Here is a 21,729-nt window from a genome sequence, read left to right on the forward strand (position 1 = left end):
AAGGTGTAATATACAGCTCAACAATTTTTTAATTTAACTTGTTGCTTCCATGGTTTTGTTGTTGTTGTTGTTGTTGTTTTTCTAACTATTTTGCATCTGTCATGCTGGATCTTCTTTATGGTCCACATTACCTCTTGCCTGGCCCAATGCGCGTGCGCGCACACACACACACACACACACACACCCCGGTAGCATTTTATAAGTGTAAACAGAGATAGGATAAAGAACATGAAAACAAGACTGATTATTAATAAGAAATGAGGCTGACCACAAATTGGAAGTGAAAGAAAACCAATGAGTTTGTCTGGGAGTAAATGAACCTCCTCGTTGAGTGCTGGAAGCTGGTGTTTGGGGGTTCCAACTCAGTGGTTTAAAAGTTGTTTTCATTCATATGATTAGGCCAATGTCTCTACTGGTTTGTGACTCTGACGTCACATTTGCAGATCCATTCTGGCCAACCTGTTTTATTTTTTCAGGTCAATAACAACGGAGTAGTTTCCTTCAATGTGCTAGTGAGCCAGTTCACGCCAGAATCCTTTCCCCTGACGGATGGGAGGGCCTTCATTGCTCCCTTTTGGGCAGATGTGCACAATGGAATCCGGGGAGAGATCTATTACAGAGAGACCATGGACCCTGTCATCTTGAAAAGAGCCACCAAGGACATCAGGAAGTACTTCAAAGACATGGCAACCTTCTCTGCCACTTGGGTTTTCATTGTGACATGGGAGGAAGTCACGTTTTATGGAGGGAGCAGTACCACACCTGTAATAATTCAAATTTTCTGTTTTCCACTTCCTATCCTGACGTCTAATTCTTGTCCGTCTTCACTGCTGTGACGGAGTCTAATTGTTAGAGCTGAGGAGTGTCAGTTTCCTGAGTTAAACTAATGAGTCTTGCCACCTACTTTCCAGGAAACAGAGGGAGATATCATACCTGAGCAGTCCAGTCAGCTGTAATGCTATCTCGCATGTGTCATCTCTATCACTTATCATTACGAATATCTAAAAAGAGCCTCTCCATAATTTTCTGGCAGGAGGTAGCATTCCTATTTTGCAGGAGAGTGATTGAGGTCCTGTGACCCTATCCAGGCCACATGATTAGGGGCCTGTCAGGAACCCAAAGGTCTTTTTTTCTTTCCAGGGGCACAAATGCCTCTCTCTATCAGCTGATTTCCTTCCCCCTCCTTTTTTATTTTATTTTATTTTATTTTTTATTTATTTATTTACTTATTTATTTATTGCTTTTTTTTTTTTTTTTTTTTTTTTTTTACAAAGCCTGGTAGGAAGTGGAAAATAGGGGGCTGGATTTGGGTACAAATGACCTACCTGGTTCATTTTATTATGTTATGACCTTTTTTTTTTTTTTTATTGTGACCAGGTCTGGAATTATTCATATTTGATGCTAATTGAAGTGGGCAGTTAAAGCGTTTCATGAATAAAGTTTCAACATCTGCTCTGAAATCCCAAATGAGCAGTCAAATAAAAGTCAAATAAGGAAGATTATCACTGGCATTATCGTAGAGATAATCAACTTTCTATATAAAGGGACAGAACACAGTTTTCACAAAAGTCTGCAGCTCATTTGGGTGACTTTGGCAGTGGAGATTTTTGAAGGAGCAGACGTATCTCCAACTGTATAATTTCCAGTAAGCAAAGACATTCAAAACTCTGCCCTCTGCTTTCTTAGCATTATTTCCAATTCCATCTGTTTTCCAATTTCCTTGGCAATGAGTCAGTTGTTTAGGGATGGAATAGAAACTACTGAGTTAGAGGCAGAGGTGGAAAAGTGCTGGGCCAGCCATTCACGGCTGCCCGCATTGAGCACATTGTGTTTTAGAACCTTCTGACCCCAGAGCATGAGAATGCACTTTACCGCTAAGAGGTTCTGGAGAACAGAAAGACGCAAGTTTAAACAGTGGATGTGTTGGCTAGAAATAACCTCTCAAGCAGCATACATTTCCCTCTGTCATGTTATGGATTGCTAACAACTCCTGGAGTGATGTTTTATGTCCTTCAAGCCTCATACCTTACAACGTTAAAATGCAGGATGCTAGTGATCGATAAATTTTAGTGTCAGTGGGGGGGAAAAAGGAGAAGAAATGCCCATCAAATGCTGACCACCATTTTTTCCAAAAAAACTTCCATTGGCCATAAAAATGGCAAGATAATTTAGATACTTTCTGGTTTGTACTTTGGAGGAAATTTTGGGGCTAGGTAAGAACTCTTTCAATGAGGATGAATGAGGCAACAGCTAAGTGCTTTGGGCTCCTTGGAGAAAAGATGGTACAAGCCTTCCAAGCTGCTGATGTGTCCATCCATCTCTATCTTTTAAATTGACTCCTCTTCCATCTGTCGTCACCCCAGGTTTCCCCTCCTCTGTAGGAACACACATCACTGGGCCAAATAAGCAAATGGCGTGAGAAGTCTCTTAGAGGTGGAAGTTGCCATTCATTGGAAGCCTGATAGCAAGGAAGAGAGAAGAGGACATCTCTACTTTCAGGAGGGAAAACTAATGTTTATTAAGAGCTTACTGTGAGCCCAGTGCTGTGATAGGCTAGTTGTGCATTTCATTTAGCCCCCACAGGGATGTTGTGTAGTAAGCAAAACTCATTCCACCTGAAAGGTGGGGGCATAGGCCCAAGAAGTTAAGTGAGCTGCCCTAGTGACAAGCGAGGAGATTTGAACCTCACAGGAGGCCAAGCAAGGTTCAAGTTAACATCCCTTCACTCCAATTCCTGGACTCTCCCCTCCAGCTGCCTCCTCCTCCAGGCATCACTGAAAGTCCTCTGCAAAATAAAAGGGCTTTTCAAGAATGGAAAAAAACACGGTTTCGCCAAAAACAGATCGGGAGGAGCCTAAGAGCAAATGTTGAGGAGATACGTACGTGTAGGGTGTGTGAGAGCGAGGCAGAACGTGCGCGAGGGTGAGCCAGCCCTTGTGGGGTGGTTAGGGTGCTTGGTTGGCTTTGGGGTGACTTCTGGGTTGTTCTCAAGACCTGCTTGCACCAGAGATATTTCCAACTTTATTTCAGGAGAAGGGATATCCTCCTTGAAGGAGAATCCCAGTCTGGAGGAGGGTTGCTCTTCAGACCTCCTGTGACCTTGACTTGATGCCTGTCTCCAGAACCTGACCCTGCAGTGATCTTAGAGCAAAATCTCGAGCTGACTGCTCAGGCACCTCGGTGCCCCACTTAACTCTTTTGTTGAGCTGGGCCAAAGAGTAGAGGCATATACCAGCCCGACCCTATCATGAACGCCATCGGCTATGGCAGGCACAGAGCTCGAGGAGAGAATTCGCATTTACAAAAAGGGCTTTTCTTTACTTGTACCTTGTCTCCCTCCCCGAGACTGTCTAGGATGGGAGATTTGGGGCTTCCAAGATCCTCCACCCCAGTCTGATTACACAGGATAAGAATTTGGGTCTTCCTCTGTGTCTGACGGAACGTTAGCCACGATGGTATCAGGCAGCTGGGGAAAGTGTGAGGCTTGAATGGAAAAGGTCAGCATCCTCTCTTTTAGCCCTCCTTTTATTTGCATTTCCTGAAAACCTGTGTCGAGGGGTAGGGATTAACCAAGGGAAACAGTAAAGGACAGAGTTGGCTACGGCTTGTTTCTGGAAACTGTTTGCGAGGCTTGTTTGAATTTACATAACATCTCTATCCTAAAAAGGTGAAAATGAAGACCGCGTGTAATGACAGTGCACTAAGAGAGAGACTGGGGGCTCCGGCTCGAATCCCATCTTCTGTCGCTAGATCCTTGCAAAATGTCCAGCAATTCATCTCCCTTAGCCCTCGGCTTTTAAGCTCTCAGATGAGAAAGGGCCAAAAAAATTACCCCCCTTAGCATTGGTCTGAGGTACAGGCGGGTGTTGAGATTTCTGCAGATATAAAGTGATACATAAATGCTCAATTAGAAGAGCAGTTTCTCCCCAAAAAGTGCGTTTTAAAAACCACATTCCAACTTCCATTTTAAAGAGGGGAGACAGCTCACCAAGATTAGCGGGTGTTTTCCAGGACGCAAGAGAGCACAGTGCAGACCTTGGCCCTTAGTCAACACTGACGGGCATTTGATGGCCCTCCTCCCCGCCTGCCGACGCCCCATCCAACCTGCTCAGGGAACAGGTGCTTGTGGCCCTTCCCCTGCCTGGACCACTTCCTATAGTTTATTCTCATGCTGCCATCTATAGGTGCTCACGCATTATCACAAGGCGAGTGGGGCCTCTGACTTCTCTGGTTTGAACCAGAGCTGTAAAAGGGGTGCTGAGTCAGCCCCTAGGTTCTCCTCAGGCAATTTCTCTTTTCAGGTGCATGCTCCCACATGTCTTGCTTTCCCGACTGGGGGCGAGAACAAATTCAGAGAGGAGGCAGAGTGTGAGGGCTGGCATGGGAGCAGCTCTGAGCTGCTGGGGGGCAGGGAAGGTGCAGGGTAGAGGGGGCTGGGGAGAGGAGCTTCTGGGAAGGGAAGTCATGAGACCACCCACTGCCATCCTGTAGGTGAACACCTTCCAGGCTGTCCTGGTGTCTGATGGATCCTATACATTCACGCTCTTCAATTATTATGAAATCAATTGGACCACTGGGACAGCGAGCGGCGGTGACCCCCTGACTGGCCTTGGGGGAGTGATGGCACAGGTATGTGGCTCTCCATCTCATGTCCACCCTGTTTCCGAGGTACTCTTCTCCTTGCTTAGGCTGCTCAGCATGCTGGAGGGAACCCTGCCAACGGTTTTGAGCTAGAGAAGCGTGTCTGATTCTGCAGGTGGACCGAGAGGCTAATCTTGCCCATCTGTGGTACCTTGATGTGGGTGTGGCATGAACTAGGCAGGCCTTTCTCACCTGCAGTGGTGGCCCCCGGAACTCCAGGAAAAGGGGTCTCCTGATTTCAATGTGCCGGAATCTGAAAATAAGGTACGAGGGCCAGTTAACCCACAAGGCTGGTGTTTGTGTTCAAGTCTCGCCTTCCTTTTGTGCTCTAGGCAGGATTTAATGGTGGAAACCTCACCAATTTCTTCAGCCTCCCGGGGTCAAGAACCCCTGATATTGTGAATATCCAAGAGACCACGAACGTCAATGTTCCAGGCCGCTGGGCATTCAAAGTTGACGGGAAGGAAATTGACCCAGCCAATGGCTGCACCTCCAGAGGTAAAGGCTTTTCCTCTTCTCCATATGGCAAAGCAGGGTTTGCTTGCTGTGGATTGACAGGCAGGCTTTTAAGCCACGGGGGCGGGCTCGTTCCCGATGCCTTACTCTTGACATCTCTCAGCTGGGTAATGGAGATCAAGGTAATTTTAGCATGCACATTCATCACACCGGGAGCTGAAACCCTGCATTTGCTCCACAGCGGTTTTCGAAGTCCTTGCCTGGGGTGTGAACACAGCTTCCCCTTCGAAATAACTCCGCAGAAGTGGACGTGGCTCTTGAGCGATTGCTCAGCCAGAGGGACAGAAGGGAGCCCTCCTGCTTAACATTATTCTTGTTGTTGTTGCTGCCATCCCCCCCCCCCTTTCCATTTTTCTTCTCCTCTTCACTCCTGCTTTGCCATCTGCACCCTGTAGATCTGCAGAAGTGGGAGAGATCAGAGCGTTGCCACATCTCCACGGGAGTAAATCAGCACTCCCTAGTGTGATTAGAAAGAAACGGGGGGAAGTGTCATCGTCTTCAGGGTAGCGTCTCCTAAACTCCTGTCTGCAGCGGCAAAACATACAGGAGTTTGGGGAGAATCAAAGCTGGCTTTAGGTCTGTGTTGAACAAGCTGTAGCTGAGCCTCTCTTCCTTTACGGTGGCATCCAAAGTTTGGGGCCTTTTCTAAACTATCCAAAACCTCTTTGGATGTGCAAAACAGCCCGGGACTCTCACAAGAACATCCTGGCTTATAGATTCCTGCTTCTTATGTGTGTGAAAGTATTCAGAAAGCCGTATTTCTGTTCGTATTTCTGCTTCTGGAGTGGAGACTCCTGCAACTGGAATCAGGACATCATCCACCTGTCTATCTGTCCGTCCACCCAACCATCTGCCCATCTATCCGTTTAGCCAGCCAGCCAGCCAGCCAGCCGTTCATTGCTTCTTTCCAAAGAACATTAGAAAGCCCCAGCAGGGGGGCTCCACTCCATCAGGTGCTGGGCATGAAGGAACTCTGGCTTTCATGACACTGCTGTGATAGAGGAGACAGCCAGGGGACAGTGATGACACAGTCTAGGCCACATTGTAATGGACGAGAGGGTAGGGGGGCTGTGGAAGCACAGAGGAAGACCCTGGGGGGAAATGCAGATGTTTAAGAAAGTTTTGGCTTGGGATGAAGGTTTCAGGAGGTCTCTTGTCCTCCTCCGATAGGAAGCATGGTCTGGGGACCTACATGTCTCAGCAGCCCTGGGAGGCCTCCGAGTTCTCTCTTGACTCAGCTTCCATTTGTGTGATAGACCGAAAAACCATATCCACTTGGTCTGAGATGCCCACGCCTCCTTCCCCATTCCCTGCACTGCGGCCAGGCTTATCAAACCTCTTGACTTGGCTCTAACGAAAGGTCATTTGTAAAGATGGGCATTTACATGCCTGGGCATCCTTGTCTCCGTAGACTCTCTGAAGTCCTCCACATTCCAAAATTAGCAAATGAATGATTTGGAGCTAAGCCGGTATGAAACCGGCTGGGAAAGAATCTAGCTCTTGAGCTCACCAGTCTTGCAGAGATCGTGCCCTGCTCCCATACAGAGTGTAAATACAGCTCCACTTAAGGTCTTGTGAGAGATACGAGACCAATGCCATGTTCTCTATCTCCCCTTGACGGCCCGGACTAGACGTGCCCAGTGCCTCTGCCCCTGTGTCCAAGCATCACAGAGCCGACTGGCTGTGGCCGTGCAACCTGAGTGCCCAGTGACAGCCTCTCGCCTGAGCCCTGGGAATGAAATGCCGTGATAATGGAAAACATTGGCTTGCAGAGCTGTGGAGTTGGTCGGATGCCAGCCGTGTACAAAGTCTCCACTTTGACTTCATTCTTTTCCTCCTGAGTTATGGGTTTGGGTTTCACATACAGGGCAAATTCAATATCCTTATACAGACTGCTGTGCATTTTTATGTGCCACTAGACATATATCAATCTAATGAGAATCGGGTTTGGCCTGGGTGATAGCAGGGGGAGATTTGCATAGAGCTGGTTTATTATATCATCGCTTTGCAAACAGAATTATCTCAGAGAGTCTACCTTTTGGTCCAATCCTCCTCTATTCAAAGGCATTTGCCTCTCATTTATTGGAAGCCTGAAAGCAGAGACTGGAAATCATACTTAGCGGAGGCTGTTAAAATATATGCAGCCTGGACCGGTGCCAAAGAGCATTGAGGTTCGGGGCCTGTCTTCGGGGCTGATGCATATGACCTGCTGGGAACGTGAATAAATCTATTATCCCACATTTGGGCTCTATTCTCAGCAGGTATGAAACATAATTGCCTGTGGAGACATCGTCTTTCCTGTTGCACGGATACAGAAAAGACTGTTCCGGATGCGCCCATGCTCTCTGCTTGGGATCGTCTTGCAGCCTATGCTGTTCACTGAGTACTCAGTTCTAGAGACGAACCTGACCAATCTTTCCAAACTACAGTTTCAAACAGTCAACTCCTGATGTAGGACGTCATTTACATTTCTTCATGTTGCGCCTCTGATGCTTTCCTTTTCAGACATGTTTCAATTTACACATGCTTCCGCCTCTATCAACTTGTGTATGTGGACTGGTTGTGGCATCGCTGTTCCCCATGGGACAGGGATGAGAAAATAGCACTGCCCCCCGCCCTTTACAGGTTAGAACACTGAGGCAGATAGAAGTAAGCCGGTGGTCTTGGAAGTTGGCTGCGGGGTTTGTGACCATTTTCTCGGTCTCTTGGCTCTGACCCAGCCGAGGACAAGATCGCAGGCCCCAGCCCAGAGACGCTTCCTTTTCAGTTGAGGGTTGATATTAATTACTGGCAAAGTTTGAGTTTTGGGTGGGGGGAGATCTTTGATTTAGGAAACTGGTTTTATTTTTTATTATTTTTTTGATTTTTTTAATGTTTATTTATTTTTGAGAGAGAGACACAGAGCGTGAGCAGGGGAGGGGCAGAGAGAGAGGGAGACAAAGAATCCGAAGCAGGCTCCAGGCTCCGAGCTGTCAGCACAGAGCCCGACGCGGGACTCAAACCCACAAACCGTGAGATCATGACCTGAGCCGAAGTCGGGCGCTTAACCGACTGAGCCCCCCGGGCGCCCCTGGGAATTGTTTCAAAGCCTGATTGTCTGCCAAATAAACAGTAGCACATATTAAAATTAGTACATCCCATAAAGGACATCCCTCCCCCAACCTCACTCTCCTCCTAACCTGGATTCTGTCCAGAAGTTCTGCCGGTGGATAAGGACAGGGCCTACCTAGGGTGAGAGAGAAGGCAACTTGTATCATGTACGTTCTGCCTAAGCAGTGTTTGCACGATTTATGAGCCCTTGAAGCTAGAGATCAGCCCTTTCCAGAACCCTCCCAGGGAGCCTGGGATTTAAACTTGTGTGTCTGCCTCCTGATTCATGCTTATTGATCTCTTCCGGCACATACTGGGCCCTCAGCAAATGTTTGCTGAATGAATGGATGAGTGAACAAGTTAGCACGGGAGGAATCTGTGTTGCTAAGTTTCCAGGGAAAGCTGGGCCTGTTTCTGGAGTACCCTTCTTCTTCTTCCTGGAAGGAAGGGTATGACTCCCGTGCGTCACAGCCTTTGCCATGGATTAAGATGACGTGTCTTCCCTTGAATGAGAGTGTGCTCTCTAGCCGTGGAGACGATGATGCTGAGAGGTAGACTGGATTCCCACAGCCTCGGCTTAGAACCCTGGCTTCGCTCCTGAGGGGCTGAGCGCTCTGGGCTGAATTGGTGACTCAACCTCCCCTTAGCCTCAGTTTCCTCTTTCATCGAGTGAGGTCGATAATACCTGCCAAATAGGGCTCTTGTGTGGATTCCATGGTAGAATGCAGGAAAAGCATTCAGCCCAGCGCCTGGCCTGGAGGGTAAATGCTCAATAAATGTTGGCTCTAATGTCATTCTTCCCCAGGACAGTTCCTTCGGCGAGGGGAGGTGTTTTGGGATGACCTGAACTGTACCATCAAATGCCGCTGTCTAGATTTCAACAATGAGATCTACTGCCAGGAGGCCTCCTGCAGCCCCTACGAAGTGTGCGAACCCAAAGGCAAATTCTTCTACTGCAGCCCCGTGGAGACCAGCACGTGTGTGGTGTTTGGAGAGCCACACTACCACACTTTTGATGGCTTCCTCTTCCACTTCCAAGGCTCCTGTGCCTACCTGTTGGCCCGACAATGTTTGCAGACTTCCAGCCTCCCCTTCTTCAGCGTGGAGGCCAAAAACGAACACCGCGGAGGCTCAGCCGTCTCCTGGGTGAAGGAGCTCTCTGTGGAGGTGAATGGCTACAAGATTCTCATCCCCAAAGGAAGCTATGGAAAAGTCAAGGTGAGACCCTCTCCAGCCCTCCTGGGAAGCTGGAGAAGCTGGAGAATCTTGAGCCGGGGGAAGACTTCCTCACATCTGCTGGTTCTACTGTGTGATGTTTGTACGGAAGAGATTCAGGGCTCTGCTTTCCTTGCAAATAGCTTGTGACATTTTTTTAACTAGGCTAAATTTTATTTGTACAAGAGCCAACCTCAGCTCTCTCCTTGATATTTCTTTCTACTATATAGCTTAAAGTACACTGAAATTGCTGGTTACCTCATAAATACGTACACACACACACACACACACACACACACACACACACTGTCACATACGCGCATACATGCCCACATGTCCAAGCTCAGAAGTAACTGGGAAGAGAGGTAGGCTGAGTTTCTCAGGGACCTGGCTTGCAATATAGCAGCAGCCACATGGTCATGCCCTGGAGATGGTGTGCCAACACAGAATATACATCCATAACTCAGTACGGCCTTTCATTAACAACCCTCCCCCACCCCCCACCCCCCCGTCCTGTTTGCCCAAAATCTACTGCTGCATTGTTGGAAAAAGCTCCAAATTGATTGGTGTTTCCAGAGGCACCGCTGGTGAGGGCCCCCCCTGGGAGCAGGCTTGCTGAGCTCTTTCACGACGCCGGTGGGAAGGTTCTGAGAAGGCTTTGCCCAAACACCCTCCAACAGGTTCCCACTCCTGCCTGGAATAAGAGAGGGGAAAGTGGATATCTGCCGGTCCGTTGAGCGTATGCAAATGATTCCTGTCACTGCCCACCTGGATTTCAGGCAGGCACATCCGCAAAGGAGGGAGAGCAAGAAGCCACTGGCAATTACTCAATTTGTGGAGGCCCCAATTTTCATAATGTTAATGAAAACCTTGCTGCAACCGTGTATTTATTCAAGCAATAATAACCAAGACCACGAGGGGTTGATTGCGCAACCCCGTGCGATCCTTAATCCCCATGCATGGAGGTCATTACAGAGATTACAAACCAGAACTGATGCCAATGCGGGGATTTCTTTCTTTCTTTCTTTCTTTTTTTTTTTTTTTAAATATGTGTTGTAGTTTTAATTGACACAGCATGTCCAACAAAAGGCAGGACCGAGGAACTAATTCCACTTTTTCTGGCTCTGCCTGGCCTAGGTCTGTGCAGCTTATCATGGTCATAATTAGAAAAGTGAGGTTTTACTGTGGCCGAAATGCCAATTTGCCTGTTATTTGGTTAGTCTCTCTAGGGACAGTTCTGCATATGAAATCAAGGTCAGAGTTGGGGGTACGGAAGTTTGACGTTTTTCCCTTTTAAATTTCTATTGTGCTGTTGAGCACAATACTTATTCTTGTAGATAGATGCTACTATTTCAAGCCAGAAAAATGTTCCCCAGCTTTCTCCTGCTTGCCTGCATTGTGGGGATGGATGTGTATGATATCTGTAGTTGAGGAAGAAAGCTTTATGCTTTATTTCTATTTTCCATTTTGATTAAAAATCTTTTTCACTCACAGTCAGACTTTTTTTTTTTTTTTCAGAAGGAAAGGAGCATTGCCATTTCTTTCAGGCCCAGCAGCTCTGCTAATTTTGTGTGGCTCTTTTCCATCGTCCAGGCATAGGGCACGGATTCCTCAATTTTCTGTAGCGACAGGGAGATGTGGACGTGAATGTAAATGTTTCAGAAAGAAAAGGTTATGTGACTCCAACTGTGAGCTAACAATGGCTTCCTTTTCCTTTGGCCAAACGGCTTCCCAGTGTCTCTGGATACACCTGCTCTGCTGGGTGGGGGGGGGGGGGGGTGACTCCACGGACAGTGGAGCCCCCACCCAGGGTCAAATGGGGACAGGCAGGGAGAGGGATAGGAAGCAAGAAGGAGGCTTTGAAATGCCTGTGAGGCAGCTGACTTCTCCAGACACACTCGGCCTGGCCGGAATGGCCAGTAAGATCTGTTCTTGCAACATATAGATCCCCTTTCTCCATATGCTGGGGACTGGTTCCTGTATATGGATTTCCCCCCTTTGGATTGTTTGCAAATAACAAAGCAAACAATTTAGGATTGCATATGCTAATGGGGGCTAAAGACAGCCAACTAACATCCATAATATAATAAATGTCTCCTTCTAGCTAATACTTATCAGTTTTCATATTTCTCCCCCAAATAAACTCAGGTAGTTTAGGGTGCCCCATTGAAAAGGGCTTCAAGGCCAAATAGCATATGGGGAGGAAGAACTCAGACTCTGGGGTCAGATCCGCACAATCCCTGTGTGACCACTGCTGGCTGAGTGTGCTTTGGGCTTCTTTTTTTCCATCTGTAAAATGGGGTGATAGTGTCTAGGAGGCAGGGCTCTATGGCCGCAGTATGGCTACCTCTCCTTAGCACTGGGATAAAGGCAGCAGAAAGCAGTGGCTTTGGAGCCCAGCTCATGAGAGTCAGGCCCTGTCACCTCCCAGCTGTGCAAGCTCTGAACCTCAATTTCCTCATCTGCAAAAGGGGAAGATGATAAGGTCCTTCTGAGTTTGTCCTGGGGATGAAATAGAACAGCCGCGTGTGACATCTAGTACACAGCCTGGCACACAGTGGGCACCTAATACATGCTGTTTCCCACATTTCCACTGCCACCCAAATCCCTTTTAATTCTAAGACCTATGCTTCTACAATTCTAGTTCTCTCTCCTCACCCCGCCCTCCCACCCAGTACCCACATCCTAGGAGAGACAGTATCAGAGGGGAAAGTGGCTAGAATACAGGGAGAAGAAGGGAAGTGATGAGAAGAGGTCCAGTTACCCTTGACTAGTCAAGAGTTGAGGCCGGCGGGATGAAAGAAGAAATCACCAAAGAGCTCCTTCTCAGAGCACTGTAGGGGACACAGTATCTCTCTAATCGGTGGTTTAAACGGAGACATGTTTTCTGTTGGGAATGAACAGGGTTGCAATGAACACTTACACCAGGGAGAAGGGTAGAAACTGGGAAATGGTGGTGCCTGTGGTCAGCCTAGGGCTTATGTCAGTCTAAGTGGAACAAGATCTGATGCAGAGGAACCGGGGGGACTGTTGTAATATCCAGAGACGGTTCACCCCATGGCTTTTGCTTCGAGACACAGAAGGCTGCCCTTTGTTAGCAGGAGCTTGAGAGAGAGTGGAGGAGGCCATTGAGGAAATTGAGGCTCAGAGCTTATATGGCTGGCAGGTGACATTGGCCATTGCCAGCATTGGTCAGTGGGCATACCTGGAACTTACAGTTATACTAACCTTGGGGAAGAGTTCATTCTCCGTCTCAGCATGGACAGTACATGATGGTCATCCAGGGCTCTTGCTAGCTGACCTTCCTTATAACATGGCTTTTCTCACCCTTGTCGGCTAAACTGCTACATAGGAGATAAGGATAGATCGATCAATTCCTAGGTTTTTCTCTCTAATTGTAGCTCTCTGTAGGATAGCTTATTTCTCAAGCCTATTTTTTTGGTCCCCCCCCCCCCCCCCCATTAGAGGCAGGCCATGGCACAAGACATCTGCGATGGTAAATCTTGGAGAGATGCTTAGATAGGCTACTGCCTCACTTCCTAGAAGACTGAGGAAGTAGCTACAATGGTGGCCGTAAAGACCCTTTTCCTTCCCGTGTGCCCGAAATCGATATAGTTCCAATGTATTGACTGTGCACTCACAGTGTGTCCCATCTAGGACTGACGTAGGATAACCTTCCCATCCCAGACTATAAACGTGATGTCTACAGGTGCTGGGCGTGTTAAATGTGAAAAAGAAGAAAATGAGCTCTCTTTGTTGGAGGCTTCTCAAGCCACCCACTCACATGAGCCAGATGCTTGAGACTCGCCCTTGACTGTTCCCCATTTCTTGCTCCCCGCTGCAAAAAAACCCACGAGGTCCTACCGAGCAGACTCCATGAGCTTGTCCCACTCTCTCGCGTCTGTATGTAGTTTAGGCCCTCATGCTCCATCGCCCCGGGATTTTTGCGTCAGTTTCCTGTCTGGTTTCTCTGCTTCTAATCTTGACCTGCTGGCCAGAGTGGGCTTTCTGAAATGCAAATCTGACTACGTCATTCCCTTACTTAAAACCTTTTGGGGCTTTCTCTGCAGCATAGAAATCCAAGTTGTTTTTGCTTTTATGGAATTTGTTTTGTTTAAAACATGGCTTAAAAGGCCCTCCAGGGTGTGCACCCAACACGAAAGCCAGAGGAATTCTTTTAAGATGGAAGTCAGATCACGTCCCTCCTTTGCCCTAGACACACTCTTGGCTCTCCATCTTGCTCGGAGTCAAGGCCAAGGGCTTTACAATAGCCGACAAAGGTCTACCTGTTCTGGCTGCCCTAATCTCTCTGGCATCATCTGCCACTGCCCTCTCCTTGCTGTCTCTGCTCCAGTCATGCTGGGAGCACCCAGGCACACGCCACCTTTGGGCCTGGCTGTCACCTCTGCGTGATCTACTGTCACCCCAGATAAGCTCCTGGCTTGCTTCCTCATCTCAAATATCCCCTTCCCTGACCATCCTATTTCCAGTTAAAAACCCTCTTCCCCAGCACTTGTGATCCCCATTCCCTGCTCTATTTTTCTGCATAATTGCTCAACCTGGCATACCTATATATTTTACTTGTTTATTTTGTTTGGTTTCGGTCTCCTCAACTAAAATATAAGTTCCGTGGGGCAGAGATTTGTGTCCATTTCACTCAAAGCGAATCCCCAACCCTTAGAACAGTGCATGGCACACAGAGAGGCCTAAATTGCCATGTGTTGACTAAATGGACCGTGGACCTTGCTGGTGTCTCCAGCTTCGTTTCTGGCCACCCCGCCCAATGGGCAACCCCGTATTCACGTAGCTGTTCCTAACCACCCGCCTTTACTCTCTTGTCCTAGAATTCCGTGAGCCCAGTCTTCCTTTGTCTACTTCTGTTCATCTTCAAAGACCCAGGGCAGACTTACTGCCTACAAAAAGTCTTGTGTGACCCCCCCCTAGGCTGGATATAGTGGTCACTTGCTATCCTCCCATTGTATGATCCATTAATGTGTATTTAAAACAAAAACAGCGTATTATAAATATCTATTTGTGTCTCTCTTCCTCAGTAGACCGGGACCTCCATGAGGGGTGGGGACAATTATTTTCTTTATTCTTTATTCCTTAGCACCTAACATAGTGCTTGGTACACAGTAGGCGTTCACGTTTGTTCGTGTTGCTGAATGATTACATGACATAGTCCCGGTATCAGGACGTGACAGGGTGATGCACTCAGAGAATAATACCAGGGCAGCATGGCACACATTTCAGCTGGGAGGAGGGATCAGGGAGTGCTATAGGCAGTGACGAGGTCATGGAAAAGATGTGACTTCAGTGGAGACTTAAAGAATGAATTTAGACGAGTGAAAAGGAAAACAGCACCGCTAGTCTGTCACCGAGAGACTTGAAGCCAGCCCTAGAGCCAGCCAGAAAGGGTTGACAACTACCTGGTCCCCAGAGGAGTCTAGGGCAGTAGTGGTAATGCCTGTCATGTCTCAAATGCACAGTGCTTGGCTGGCCCACGCCACCCTGCTTTTGTGGCTTCCCCCAGGCCTCTGCCTTAACAGAAGTCAAGCTTACTGGAGCCTAGGCCATCCCGGGGGGGACCATTCTCTCTGGAGAGTGCTTTGGCTTCCCTTTCCCGACCTCCGCGGGACCCATTGCCCTGGCACCTGCTCACCTGCCTTTTATTGTTACTGTTGTTGGCAGGTTAATGACCTAGTGACTTCCTTGCCGGTCACCTTAGACTTGGGGGCGGTGAAAATCTACCAGAGTGGCATGTCAACTGCCGTGGAAACGGATTTTGGGCTCTTAGTGACGTTTGATGGCCAGCACTACGCCTCCATTTCCATCCCAGGCTCCTACATAAACTCTACGTGTGGGCTCTGTGGGAACTACAATAAAAACCCGCTGGACGACTTCCTCCGCCCTGACGGCAGGCCAGCCATGTCTGTCCTGGATCTCGGAGAGAGCTGGCGGGTCTACCATGCCGACTGGAAGTGCGACTCGGGCTGCGTGGACAACTGCACTCTGTGTGACACAGCCACGGAAGCCCTCTTCTTTGGTTCGGACTACTGCGGCTTCCTCAACAAGACGGACGGCCCCCTGTGGGAGTGTGGCACCGTCGTGGACCCCACAGCCTTTGTGCACAGCTGTGTGTATGACCTGTGCAGCGTGAGGGACAATGGGACACTCCTCTGTCAAGCCATCCAGGCCTACGCGCTCGTGTGCCAGGCCCTCGGCATTCCAATCGGAGACTGGCGGGTCCAGACTGGGTGTGGTAAGCTGGCATCCCATCCAAATGGAAGGGCGTGCTCGCGCAGGGGGCCAGGGAGAGGGTTTCCGGGCTCCTCAAAACTCTCCTTGTTAAGACAAATTGCCCAAGAGTGAGGGTGAGGTTAACATAGCCACACGTTATGAAGAATGAACAGCAAAAAGGATCTTTCCTTTTCCTGCCCACCCAATACCATAGCCAGAAAACAAGAAAACCATTTGAGCACAAATGGTCCAGAAACAGGGGAGTGAGTGGCAGGAAATGCTTGACGGGAGGAAGGCCCTGTCCCAGGGATGGCTATCCCTGAGTTAAGAAGGGAGGTGGGTGTTCAGAGGGAAGGTGGCTGTATTTGTGGCCACTGAGCAAGCACAGACACTGGTCTGAGTAATCATAACCAGCTTTGGGGGAAATTCACCTCCCAAGTGGAACCAATAGCAACTGTTCTTTGACTCTTCTCCGCCTTCCGTCCCTCTAGGTTCTGTGTCTCTTGCTCTGCCGTGTTTTCGCTGACCCACTGGTGTCAGTGGGAAAAGGGCTGCTGCCAGGGAGCACAGAACATCAGGAAAGAAGGCCCTGTTTCAGAAGCGCGAGGTGGTTAGGAGAAAGCCCTAACAGCGTGGGGAAATTCAGCTTCTTCTGAATTACCTTTTCGCATGAAGCATTTTGTACGACTTAGTTGTCTCGTTTTTCTCCTTCTATCCCACTTAAACCTCTCTTTTCGTAATTAGATAAACTTTTAAAACAAGCAAGCAAGCAAACAAGTAAAAACAACGCCGCTTCTTGGAGTTCTGTTTCTCTCCTGGCCCTTGGTTTTTCCACATGGGCATACAGAACATTATGTCCGTGCATTTTAGATTCCCACGCAGATGAGAAGGTTTCAAAGTTTCTTTCAGTTCCGAGACCAAAGGGAGATTTTTCTTCCCCCTCACTACATGTTGGATTCACAAAATCGTGTATCAGGTTCAATTCTCAGAGAATTGATCCAACTACGAAGAGACCGTGTTTTCTTATTGCTTGTTGTGTGACTGACCAGCCTCTGAGTATGCCAGGAGCATACTCAAGTTGAGATTGATTATGGATTTTTTTTTTTTTTTGATCCTTGTATAATCTAAGAACATCCAAATTACCTAAGCAAATTGCCTGTAATGGCTACTTTTTCCCCTAGTGGTCCTATCTTCCACATTGCCCACCCCCTCTCTCTCATGTTAGCGCTATGAATTCCAGTTAATTCAGACAGCTAGTTTAGCAGTCCCTTGAGCCCCTGCCTCTTGGATTCGACCCGACTCAAGCATTTATGTAGACTCCCACGTTCTTAAAATGAGAACCAGAGGCTTCTGAGGCAAGAAGGGCCTTGAGGAGACCTCTAGCTCCAACCCAGTCTCCTGGCAGTGCAGACACACAAATTCTTTCCCACAACCAAGGTTCTTTCTTATTTTTAAGATCCTAGAGTACTCATTTTCATAGTCTTCGCTCATCGTCTTTTATAGTCTTCACTTAGGTATTTTGAGTGCCTCCCTGTAAGAAATTTCATGTTTTCAAATGGCCCCAGCCACCTTTTCATCTTTTCTTTTCTCCTGCAAGTTGGATTTATTTCCTCTTAAGAGTAGGTTATGCTGTTTAAGGTCAGATTGACTTCTGTGTCCATCAGCCGAAGATCTTAGAGCATCTGAGTGGTTGTAGATCATCCAGTAATAAATCGATGTTGAGTAATCAGTGTAGTCCAGTTAGGATCGCCACTTGAAGTGTAATTCAGTCAAGATGATCGCCCGAGAGTCAAAAGTTCACGATTCGATCACGTTGCCCCATAGCTGTCACAAAGCAGCGAGCTGATTTCTACGGGTGCAATCGCAAAGTCTCTCGCCCGATGAGCGCCCTTCCCCGTGGGGCTCCCGTGTGTGGTGGCTCCCCACGGTCACCACCCCGGGGCCTTCATCTGTTGTCACGCTCTCTCCTCTCCCCTACGTCAGTATCCACGGTGCAGTGCCCGAGCTTCAGCCACTACTCCGTGTGCACCAGCAGCTGCCCGGACACCTGCTCTGACCTGACGGCCTCCCAGAACTGCGCCACGCCCTGCACCGAGGGCTGCGAGTGCAACGAAGGCTTTGTCCTCAGCACCAGCCAGTGCGTCCCGCTGCACAAGTGCGGCTGCGACTTCGACGGTCACTACTACACCATGGGGGAGTTCTTCTGGGCCACGGCCAACTGCACGGTGCAGTGCCTGTGCGAGGAGGGCGGGGACGTCTACTGCTTCAACAAGACGTGCCGCAGCGGGGAGGTGTGCGCCGTGGAGGATGGCTACCAGGGCTGCTTCCCCAAGCGCGAGACCGTGTGCCTGCTCAGCCAGAACCAGGTGCTGCACACCTTCGACGGCGCGGCCTACGCCTTCCCCACCGAATTCTCCTACACCCTCCTCAAGACCTGCCCCGAGCGGCCCGAGTATCTGGAAATTGACATCAACAAGAAGAAGCCCGATGCGGGGCCTGCTTGGCTGCGAGGCGTTCGCATCCTGGTGGCTGACCAGGAGGTCAAGATCGGAGGAGTTGGGGCTTCGGAAGTCAAGGTAAGACTCCGGCTGCCCTTGGGGCTTTTCTGATGCGTCTCACCAAGCGAAGGAACTCTTCGGGTATGCCTTCCTGGCTCTGACCATGAGTGGATTCCAGGAAGGCAACGGCTCCGAAGTGGGAGCGCTGCCTAACGTTCGGCACCGAATCAGTCTCCCCGGGGGTGAAATGGAGTGAGGCTGGAGTCTCTCAAATTAGATACAGCTAAAGCAGGACTAGGTCTCCGTAACAGCCGATGCTTACCGGACGCTTACCGTGTGCCAAGCGCTAGTCTAAGCAGTTGTCACACCTAACCTATGGGGGATATGTTTTCATCCTCATTTACCTTTAACATACGAGAAAAACGAGGCGCAGAGAGGCTGAGTAACTTCCTCAGGGACACACAGCCATAGAGTGATATGTGAGCCCAGGCAGGCTGGCTTCAAAGTCTGTGCTTCTTACCTTGTACTATACTGACTCTCCTCCCTGTAGATGGGAACCCATTGAGGTCAGGCAAAGGGTACCTGCCATCGCACCTCCTGCCCCTCTGACCCGGTCTAAAATATTCGTCGTTAGGCATCCACATCATTAGTTGAAGAAAGACCGTTAGGAATCATCTAGTACAACTGTTTGTTTGCACATGAAGACCCCAGGGGCTAAGCGAGGGATGGGGAGCTCACAGCTGAGTGGTGGCCGAGCTGGCATGACAGGAGGGCAAGCCTCCCTGCTCCTAGCCCAACATGAAGCCTAATTTGGAAGACAGAAGTCAGCGTGGTGCTGTGCTGTGCTGTGCAAGAAGAGGAAACACACCTCCGCAGACTGAAAAAGCTGTTTTCATTCCCACTGACACACTGGCAGAGATTAATTTATTAAAAGAATAGTAAAAGGTAGATAAGGTGGATGGACAGCTAGATAACCATATGCCTCCGAGGGGCTAGGGCACAGGAACAGATCTGAAGGAAAGGAAGGGGCCAGAACGGTGGGGAAGAAGGGGCGCCACCAGTGAAAAGGAGCCATCACACAGAAGGAGAAAGCCACGTGTGTATCAAGACCACGTCTACTCACATTTCACTGTTGTTTGGGGCTAGCCTAGGGTCGTATGTATACGCAGAGAAACAGCAAATGTGTTGAATCGGAGGGGTAGAAACAAAGAAACAGAAGTGCCCATGAGGAAACAGTTTGCGTCTGTGTGTGTGGTGTCCATAGACTGTCAGCTTCTTGACATTTTCTCAAAGGGTGAGTCGCCGGGCAGAACCGTGTCTCTATTTCATAGCCTAGGAAACGGTGGGTACTCTGAGCGCATCTGGAAGTGATGAGAGTGATTTGATTTTTTTCAGTTGAATGGCCAGGAGGTAGAATTACCATTTTTCCATCCTTCGGGGAAGCTGGAGATTTATCGCAACAAAAACAGCACGACAGTAGAGTCGAGGGGTGTTGTGACGGTCCAATACACAGACATCGGACTGCTGTACATCCGGCTCTCCACCACCTACTTCAATTGCACCGGCGGGTTGTGTGGCTTCTTCAATGCAAACGCCAGCGATGAGTTCTGTCTCCCCAACGGCAAGTGCACGGACAACCTGGCGGTGTTCCTGGAAAGCTGGACGACCTTTGAGGAGATCTGCAACGGGGAGTGTGGGGACCTGCTGAAGGCCTGCAACAATGATTCGGAGCTGCTCAAATTTTATCGGAGCCGCTCCAGGTGTGGCATCATCAATGACCCCTCCAACAGCTCCTTCCTCGAGTGCCATGGAGTGGTCAACGTCACCGCCTACTACCGCACCTGCCTCTTCCGTCTGTGCCAGAGTGGAGGCAATGAGTCGGAGCTCTGTGACTCCGTGGCCCGGTACGCAAGTGCGTGCAAGAACGCCGACGTGGAGGTGGGCCCCTGGCGGACCTATGACTTCTGCCGTAAGTCGGGGCTACCTGATGCGGGAGGCCCCCGGGGAGGTGGGGGAATTGAGCTCCGGGGCAGTCTGACTCTGGTGTGTAGCCTCCTCATCTGATGTGTCCTTTGGAAGGCCCATCACCCCCAACCAAACTGTTCCTCACCTTTATTTCTGTTTCTAATCACACAGTATCTCTTCACTGTAGAAGGATTAGCCATCTCATTGACTCCTGCTTTTATCTAGTGGAGGATACACGTCATATCAAAGACTGGGAGTCTTTGTGATGGCTCCATTGGTGTCTTCTTTCTTGGCAAAGGAGGGCTCCGTTCTTTCAACAGAAAGTGATCGGTCAGGGTGCCTTTCGCGGAGTAGAGATTAGCGCCGCTCCCTGGGGCAAGCCTGACAATGGCTATGAAGAGTCCCACGTTGGTTTTTTCACTTTGTGCCCAGAGTATCTGACCCCTCTCAGCAGGGCAGTGCCAGTATTAGCAGTAATTAGAATAATTGCTGAGAAGACCTGACATATAGCCCCTTAGGCGATGGGGGAGGCTGGTGGGAACAGTGATGTAGAAAGGCAGGAGAAGGAGTGGCTGAGAGGGCAGGACCCATACCTGGAGCAACAACTAACCCCACCTGGACTTCAGCACCCATGCCTTTCCCACCAAAAAGATCAGCCCTAAACCCAAACCGATGCCACCATTAAGATTCCATCGTCTACATCTGTTTCTCTCATTTCCACTATATCTCTAAGTTTGTTTATTTCTCAAACTTTTTGTTTTGAAATAATTTCACAGTTGCAGAAAAGTTACAAGAATATCTGTGTGCCCATTACCCAGATTAACCTACAGTTAGCATTTTGCCCCATTGCCTTATCATTCTCTCTCACATGCTCTCTCTGCATTTGCAAGTAAGTTACATACATCATACCCCTTGGCCCCCCTAAATACTTCAGTGTGTATTTCCTTAGAATAATGACTGTCATTTACAGAACCACAGTATACTCACTGACCTTAGGACATTTAACACTGATATAATCATTTAATATCTATATTTCAATTTTGTCAATTGACTCATAATGTCCTTTATGGCATCCCCCTCCCCCCAATATGGATCTAGGCTAGGATACATGTTGTGTTTAGAGCTGTCACGTCTCTTTGGTTGCCCTCAATCTGGAACAGTTCCTTGACTTTCTTTTTTCTCTTCTATTGTCATTTTTAAAGACGACAACCTCCCACCTTTGAAAATAGAATGGCTCTCCGTTTGGGTCTGATGTTTCCTCATGATTTGGTTCTGCTGTGTGTCCCCTCTCACACTCCAGCAGAGGTGATGTGTGTTTTTCTCACGGTATCACATCACATGTGGGGGCCGTGTCCATCCAGCCCCCTCTCAGTGGTGATGGGCACATTGGTCCCCTGGTCAGGTGTCAAATGTCTCCACTCTGCAGGCACAGTGTTTTTTTCTCTTGCAACTAATGAGCAACCCATGGGAAGATACTTTAATAAGACGGTGCAAGCATCCTGCAGAGAGAGAGAGAGAGAGAGAGAGAGAGAGAGAGAGAGAGAGAATGACCGTGAGAGATTGA

The 21,729-nt window shown here is 48.8% G+C and overlaps 1 protein-coding gene and 1 long non-coding RNA gene across 6 annotated transcripts in view; one reads left to right on the forward strand and one right to left on the reverse strand.

The window, feature by feature from the left end:
- TECTA (tectorin alpha) overlaps nt 1–21,729 on the forward strand; it is a 161,446-nt gene that overhangs the window by 96,532 nt on the left and 43,185 nt on the right. The window contains exons 11-17 of the mRNA XM_023239201.2: nt 477–764; nt 4,492–4,629; nt 4,974–5,139; nt 9,053–9,465; nt 15,154–15,724; nt 17,686–18,278; nt 19,596–20,169. Coding sequence (XP_023094969.2) covers nt 477–764; nt 4,492–4,629; nt 4,974–5,139; nt 9,053–9,465; nt 15,154–15,724; nt 17,686–18,278; nt 19,596–20,169 — 2,743 coding nt within the window. The remainder of the gene's footprint in view (nt 1–476; nt 765–4,491; nt 4,630–4,973; nt 5,140–9,052; nt 9,466–15,153; nt 15,725–17,685; nt 18,279–19,595; nt 20,170–21,729) is intronic.
- The window catches only part of LOC109491843, a 63,006-nt gene that overhangs the window by 20,840 nt on the left and 20,437 nt on the right, over nt 1–21,729 (reverse strand). Inside the window, exons 2-5 of one of the 5 annotated variants that reach the window (XR_006586048.1) lie at nt 13,327–21,664; nt 12,691–12,806; nt 8,337–8,383; nt 8,169–8,254 (exon numbers count right to left, since the gene is read on the reverse strand). This is a non-coding gene — a long non-coding RNA (uncharacterized LOC109491843). Of the gene's footprint in view, nt 1–8,168; nt 8,255–8,336; nt 8,384–9,989; nt 11,082–12,690; nt 12,807–13,326; nt 21,665–21,729 lie in introns of those variants that run through there. The other 4 variants (XR_002736120.2, XR_006586046.1, XR_006586049.1 and 1 more) reach the window with 4 other exon arrangements.

Source organism: Felis catus, chromosome D1, assembly GCF_018350175.1.
Source record: "Felis catus isolate Fca126 chromosome D1, F.catus_Fca126_mat1.0, whole genome shotgun sequence".
Classification (NCBI taxonomy): domain Eukaryota; kingdom Metazoa; phylum Chordata; class Mammalia; order Carnivora; family Felidae; genus Felis; species Felis catus.